Below are 7,806 nucleotides of genomic sequence, written 5' to 3' on the forward strand. Positions count from 1 at the left end.
TATATTTATGTGACTGTTTGCTGTGATTCTTTGCATACAATCCACATCTGGTTTCTCTCCTCCAGTTTAGGGAGATGTGATCATAGAGTTGACAGTTAAAACACTGAATTGTTGTTTTATATCTTGATTGTGACTGAGCTTTTTTAAATGGAACAACTTACATTGTCTGACCAGCAATGTTAACTGATTTCAGAGTCTTGACAAGTTCTGTTGATTCCACATGAAAGATAGCTGAAGCATGCTTTTTATTGGCTCTGTTTTCTGCTGAAGAGAGCCATTGAGAAAGTTTTTTTAAAGAAACTGAATTGAAAGTTTCAAATTCTTCTTTTAGAAGATCAAGATCATTGTCATTGTTGAAAATCTCAGTAGAAATTCCATGAACAACAAATACTTCTCAATGTTCATCTTTATGATATTTTGACTGAGAAAAATCAAAGTCACAGTCAGTCAATACATCAGAAAGAGCAGATTGCCAGATTTTATCATGTTCTTGAAGAAATTCTGCAGAAAATTGATCTGTTGTGATCAGAATCACTGAAAGTCTCTTAAAAGATTTGACAACTGAGAAGACCACTGGTTTTTCAGTAATTTTAGCATTCACAAAGACATCATTGATTCTGTTTCTGATAAAGTAGACCTTATTTTGAATTCTTTCAGCAATTTCAGAATTGACTCTAAAAATCAGTCTGTTTTCTCTTGGATTTCTCAAACCAGACTTTGATTTCCCAGTCTCAGAAGTACAAGTTGAAGAGGAAGAGACTGTTGACTGTTTTTGTAGATTTTGCTTAACAGCTTCAGAGTAACTGAATTTACATCCAGCACTTGATTTCTCTGAAATTGTATTCACAGTCACAGAAGACAGAGAAGACACAGAAGAGATGGAATTTGAAGAAGAAACTGAAGATTCTGAACTTCTAGACAGACTTTCCAACTTTTTGAGTCTCTTTTCCAAAAGATTCAGCTTTTCATTGTCATTTTCAAACTGAAAACAGGAGATATCTTTTTCCTTTTGAAAGAAGAGAATCTTTTGAAGACTGAGAATGCAAGAGTTTAATTCTTTTTGAACAAGAACATGATTTTCTTTCTGACATTCTTGTGCAAGAACTTTGAGAACTGATTTAAGTTCTTGTTCAGAATTCAGAGAGAGAGAAGTGAAGATAGAGGACATTTTGATTTGTTTCAGTTGGGAACTTATCTAGAGAGATTTTGTCCTTCCAGAATAGAAATCTCCCAAAAACTAATCCCAGTTTTTCAAGAGAACAGGGAAACTAAGACTAAGTTTTGGCAGAAATCAGTCAAGAAAAAGCCAAAGTTTTCAAAATTCCCTGAACAAAAATACCAGTAATAGATGGTGCGTTCCTGAACTATTAGAGCAGTTTATTTTAAGATTACTCTGAAACTGGGGGAAATGGTGCAAGATAACAAAAGAAAACTTGTGAAGCCAGATGAGTAGATGTACTTGGATAAGAGAATCCACTAACAATTTTTCAAGAGAATTGTCAAACTGAAAGTCTTTTTGATAGAGAAGACTTAAGTAAACCACTTGTAATCTCAGTTCAATATATCAACTAGCCTCACACTTCAAGAGTGTAACTTTAGTCCCTATATCTTATGTTGATTACAGAAAATGAATGACTTATGTGCTGTTTCTGTCTATCTGAGAAGTTAAGTTCAGGAAAAAACCTCTTCTTGTCTTTCTGAAGAGTGACAAGCAACTTTATCAGAATCTCAGAACCACTATTTAAGATTCAAGATAACTCAGTTCTTTTTCAATCTCAGATTACAATTCTAATTCTTCTTTGCAAGACACTAATGTATCTCAAGACAAAGTCAAATTCCAACTGCAGAAGAACTGAAAGAAACTGTTATTATTATTATTATTATTATTCATTATTTTTCATAGACTCTTATGGAGTCATAGACTATGAAGAGCCACTCTTTCTAATCTGACTTAGTTACAGCATGTGTTATTCTTGATATCTGGACTCCCACCACTTCATTCCATTTAAGTCTCAAACTGTAGCATGTCCAGGGGGGGCCAAGATTTCTTATTTGACTTTTCACCAAATTCTTCTCTCAGATCATACCCCCTAGGGAAATCCTCACAAAACCTAGGGTGTAGCTGGTATATCTAAACATGACATGAACCAATAGAAAATCAGAACAAGGTGTATAAGATCACACTAAGACTGACAAGCCCAGTCTATTAACTTAATCTAGCATATGCTTATGTAACCCCATACCACCACTCTAAACTTTCCTAGTTCCCAGCAGCCAATAACCTTGTCTCCTAGGGAGAACCCTCTCCACCCAGAGAAGAGGCTTCTCTGTTGGTAAAATACCATTTGGGGATAGCAGGATTTGAACCTGTGACCTTCTTTTCCAGATGGTTGTTCCCCAAAAACAACAAACCATGCCAGAAGGATTCCTGCAGATGTTTACCAACTACACCATACACTCTTCCCAAAGAAACTGTTATGATATGCAAGGAAAAAGTCTTCTTCTTTGCTAGAAAATCAACAAGTCTAGTATGATTATTCTAACTATAAAAGAGTAATTTTAACCATCACTAGCTGATGGATGCAGAGATCAGTGACTGAGAGAGTCTATGTCTTTGGGACAAATAAGAAAGAGAGAAGAGTTGTTTTGTTTGAGTTATGATTGAATTTATCTTTGCTGACTCCAACTGGCAAATGGTTTTGACTTTTTGGAACTGAAAATCAGGGCTGGAGGAAATTGATAGAATATCAGAGAGATAGAGAATTGATCAGAAAATCAGAGATATCAAACTGAATTTAAAAAGATTTTATTTTAACTAAGTTGTGATTAAATTTCTATATTCTCCTGAAATTTTTGCTGTGTTCTGCAGTTGTATCACTTTGATGAAGTATAATAGAGTTTGATGAAATAATTATATAAGTTCAGACTTCAATTCAGCTTTGATGTTGCTCATTAAAACTTAGTAAGTCAGAAACATTAAAACTTTTCACTGTAAGAGACTAATAAAGAGTCATTAAAACTGAGTGAATTCTTAATAAATTTAATAATGTAAGTATTTTTCTCTTGAGTATAGATTCTTTGTTGCAAATGCAATCAATTTTCAATGTTTCAGAACTGTAGTGAATGTGATTGTGTTGTGATGATCAGACAAAGTGTCTGAGTAGTTAAAACTGATGATTCAGTCTTTGATGTGAGATTTTTCATCCACCACAGTGAATTTTCAGATGAAAATGAAGAGAATAACTAAGTGAAACAAGAGCTTTTCAATGACTATATTTTCATTGAATTTGACTTAGAATTGATGGTGTTCCATGATCATTGACCTTATCTGTGGCCTTATCCCACAATGAAGATGGCAACTTTCAGCTTATCCCGCCCAGTCTGATAGCAAGGCAAAGCTATTACCACCAATAGACTATTGTACAACAATTAAGATGAGACAATTGTATATATTACTTAAAGAACTGACTTGATGTAGAATTATACATGTCAAAGCTTTTTAAGAAGCATGGAAACAAAGGAGGAAAGATCTTTTAAACAAATATTCATGCAAAGATTGTTTAGCCTTCGGCATTGTACTTCAACTTTTCTTTCCAATACCCATGCCCTCCCCAATATCAAAATCACTGGAAAGCCAATGAGATCTGCATCCCTCATTTTCCAAGCAAAATCCTTCTGTCGGTCATCTATAATAGGGTCAATTGACTCCGAATGGGTCGAAATAATAGTGTCGTACACCAACTCGGCATCATTTTGTAGGCCGATGGCAAAAATGATGCAAACAGAAAAAGGAGCAATAACTTGGGGCCAGTTGAGGCCTTTGGAGTCCGCAAGTGCAAAAGCAACTGCAGAAATCATACGCGATATCCCAATTCCATAACAGCCCATCTCAAGAGGAACGACTGTCTTCATCGTAGCATTGGAATTTGAAGGGCGTGTAGCAATAGTTGCGTTCAGAGGAACACTGTATCTTGTTCCCAGATAAAAGGTATGCCCTAATTCAACAGCAGCATGAGTTTGAAGTGTATGTTGTTCGCACTTATGACATCTATCGCCAGGCTGAATGCTTATCAAGTCAAGGCAGCTTTCAGTACCTTGGTCCTTACTTAAGCAAGAGAAGGTCACCTGGAGTTCCGTGGGCGATTTGCTGTCAAATCGCTCATCTAAAGGTGGTGGACTGTTGAATGGTTGCACGCGGTAATCATAGACATCTAAAACATTTGGTTGCTTAGTTTTGGCCTGCTCCACAAGGCATTTCCACACTTGAAATGGATTCTTCACACTTAGGTCAATATCAATTCCGACACGCATTGCAATTGACCGAATGGCGTGAGGATTGACCACTCTTTCACTGGCGTCTACAGCATTGGCGTCTGTCAGAAACTTTGGATAGTAGGCTCGGATCAATGTGTTTTCGTCCTTTGAAATGCAATTCCATACCCCAGTAGATATTGCGAAGGCTTCCTGCGGGCCAAATGCACCAGGGATATAATCGGGCTCTTGTAAACCAAAACAGCCTGTCCTTTGTTCAGTCAGGTGTTCAGCGAAGCGACCATCAGCCAGCTCTTCATTGAAAACATGGTTGCAGTTTGTGCAGCTGATCAATGTATCTTCACCATGCAAGCTTGGAAAATGGAATTCATGGCTAACACCCCCCCCCATATTGCCAGAGTCAGCAGCAGCAACCATGTAGGGAAGTTTCAGTTCCGCAAAAAACTGCATGTAAGCTTCTTTAACTAAATGGTAAGTCCTCATGGCGTCTACCACACTACAATCAAATGTATAAAGATCCTTCATTAAAAATTCTCTTCCACGGAGCAATCCCTGGCGAGGCCTAGGTTCGTCTCTATATTTTCTTGCTGCGGGTTCAGTAAAAAATGTTAGGTTTAGTACGCAATATGCTGCCTGTATTGAAAACTCACAGATTTGATACACTCGCAAGGGTAGATCTTTGTAAGATTTGACCAAGGTACCCACGAGTATAGTCATCTCTTCTTCATGCGTAGGAGCAAGGAGAAGAGGAGTTCCCTTGCGGTCTTCAAACCGGAATACCTACACAACAAATGAACAAGTAACCAATAAGCAATACAACATAAATACCTCGGAATCAGCATTCAGCCTTCCTGATTTCACCCATAGTGCCTGTGAAGAGACAGAAGATAATGACAGTTTAGAAGCACCTATTACTGACAGTTAGTTCATACAGTAAACAACCAAGAGAGTTGTATACCTAATGATTGCATGTGTTTATCTATGAGAAGCTCTAGCTTTTGTTGAACACGAAGGCCAAGAGGCAGTAGATGAAATATTCCCGAGTAGGCCTACTGTAGTATTAAGCATGGGGAACAGTAGCTTGTTGCCAACATCAAACCTGTCGAAGAAAGCCGGCCCTCAACAAGAGCTCATTCCCATCTGCTATTTATCAGCGCTATTTCCATACAAGAGATAAATAGATTGAGTATTCGGTATACCTTCATCCTCTCCCTTTTGAGCAATGCCACCAGTCGGGACCCAAAAAGCTGATAATCTTCTCCTGTCACCATTCTAAATTCGGTATCTTGTTAGATATATCCTTGTATTTTATGAAGAGGGCATGTTTTTCCATACATGAAATTGTGCTAGGCCTCGATTGGACTGGCTCGGAGTGGCGCGGTTCCATTTACAAAACAAGCAACCGGCTCTAGGCCGGAAAGAAAGAAACATCGACACACCTGATCAAAAGACAAGACGGATAAGGAAGAAAGTCACCGAGTAGTACGGAGTAAGCATTTCTACTGGAAGGAAGAAGCCCAGGTTTGACTTGCAACGCATCCAACCCCTATTATCAGGTACCTTAGGTTAGGTAGGTACAACCATAGCGGAATTATATACGGAGTAAGTAGGTACGAATTAGGTACCCACCTGACTGAGATGCCGCGCTAGCTGTATTCGGCTGGTGACTGCTTGTTGAGCAGGAGTCAGGTGACTTGTCAGGTGACCAGGTCCCCGAAGGAGGAACTGGAGAACCGTAGGTTCGCCACCTCCTCTTCTCAACCATGGTACCAATTTCATTATCTTTGTCTATTGGGTTGGTGGAGGTTTGCTAGGGGTTTTTCATATGTTTTTCCAATAGCCTCAGTTATATCATGTTCATCTATAAGTATCCTTGTCTTGTTTGTTAGGAGCAGACCAGATGCAATATTATAGACACTCAGTCACATGATCATCACATGCTTCTGTGTCATTCAATAGTTATGAGCCCAGACTCTTTCAAGGATTTGGTTATTATCTAAAGATACATTCAAGATACTTTATTTTACTCTTGTTATTCATATAAATAGAGATCACTATTAAGTATCTTGAGATCATACATTGAACTCTCTATTTAAGCTTAAATCTTAATTGCAGAGTTATTATTATTATTATTATTATTCATTATAGTCTTGTGCAGTCTGAGACTATGAAGACTATCTGCAAGCTGTCTTGCAGAATTTAACTAAGTTACAAAAACAATGATCAGAGACATGATCATAGACAAATTAATAAATGAAAAACATACAAGAGTGTCAGGGCAGTGATTTATGTCTTTTCTTCACAGAAATTTAAAAATAAAGAATGAGATTGTAAGTGAGATCTTTAAAGATACTCAGTCTGTTTCATTTAGAAGTCATCTTCTGATGACTATTTCAGTTTGTTTGAGAAACTTTCCCATTCATTTCAAATTCAATTCAGTGTTAAATAGAAACTCAAGTGAGAGTTGTGGAATTTTAAACTCTTTCAAACACTGTTGTCTATTATTTTTTAGACTTAAATAATTCATGAGTAAATGTTTTGATGTTTCTTTACAGTCACAGTGTCTGCATGTTTCTCTATCATGATTTGATAGTCTTATTAAGTAAGAACCAAAGTAACCATGACCCAATTTTAATTAAATAATTGTTGACCAAATCTGTTTGGGAAATAGAAGTGAACAAGCTTTTCACTTTGATTTTGAATTGAATTGAGAGTAGTGATTTACATCACTTTCATTTTCAAAAATGTGTTTCAGTCATTCAAGCATTGTCATTTCTTTAATTTGTCTCTTGATGTAAGCAAAAGAAACATACTTTTCAGCACAATCTTGTCTCAATTCAGTTGCTTTCTTTGCAGCAATATCAGCTTCTTCATTGCCAAAGATGCTCATGTGAGCTGAAATCCAGTGAAGATGACACTTAATGTCTTTAGACTTAAGTTGTTTAGCAATTTTTCTAATTGATTCAATGTAGAACAGTTCAGCTTTCATATTCTGTGCATTAAGTCTCTGAATGGCAGCTTGACTGTCAGAAAACATCCATAGTTCTGAAAAGATTCTTGAATTTGAAAGGGTCAAAGCATTGGAGAAAGCCTTTTCAATTGCAAAGAGTTCAGCATCAAACACTTCCATATGTTTGCTCAATTTTCAAGAAAATCTTTGATTTATTTCTGAAATATAAAGACCTGCATCAGTAGTCAGATTTTCTGACTGTGATTCATCTGAATACATGGTTAAAGAGTCTTTCAAATTGAGAAGAAGTTGTTGATGATTTTTCTTTACAAGTATCTTCTGTGCTGAATCAATTTAAATGTCAATGATTTCATTCAGACTTGAACTTCAAGGTTTATTCCATTCTGGATTTACTGTTTCAATCTTCAGAGAAGGAATCTGATCTGAGATCATAAAATATAGTTTAAACAAGTGACTTGGATATTTCTTAATTCTTTTTGTTCTTTTTCTCTTTCTTTTTCCAGGTGTTTGTTCAACATGATCCAGAGTCAACTCATTTTGATTCCAGTCCAGAAACTTTCTCC

The 7,806-nt window shown here is 36.7% G+C and overlaps 1 protein-coding gene and 1 non-coding gene across 2 annotated transcripts; both read right to left on the minus strand.

Moving 5' to 3' along the window:
• Positions 1–2,346: 2,346 nt before the first annotated feature.
• Positions 2,347–2,465, minus strand: LOZ57_006919. The gene has a single exon. It is a non-coding gene; the product is annotated as a tRNA-Ala (tRNA).
• Positions 2,466–3,489: 1,024 nt separating this feature from the next.
• LOZ57_006920 (uncharacterized protein) lies at positions 3,490–5,703 on the minus strand (the record flags this gene model as incomplete). Its single annotated transcript, XM_049255934.1, has 7 exons — positions 3,490–4,859; positions 4,923–5,052; positions 5,101–5,180; positions 5,231–5,321; positions 5,372–5,412; positions 5,472–5,544; positions 5,608–5,703. 7 exons carry the CDS (start codon positions 5,701–5,703, stop codon positions 3,490–3,492), a joined length of 1,881 nt encoding a protein of 626 aa, XP_049105091.1.
• Between the last annotated feature and the right edge of the window lie 2,103 nt (positions 5,704–7,806).

Source organism: Ophidiomyces ophidiicola (assembly GCF_022830035.1).
Source record: "Ophidiomyces ophidiicola strain CBS 122913 chromosome Unknown scaffold_88, whole genome shotgun sequence".
Lineage (NCBI taxonomy): Eukaryota > Fungi > Ascomycota > Eurotiomycetes > Onygenales > Onygenaceae > Ophidiomyces > Ophidiomyces ophidiicola.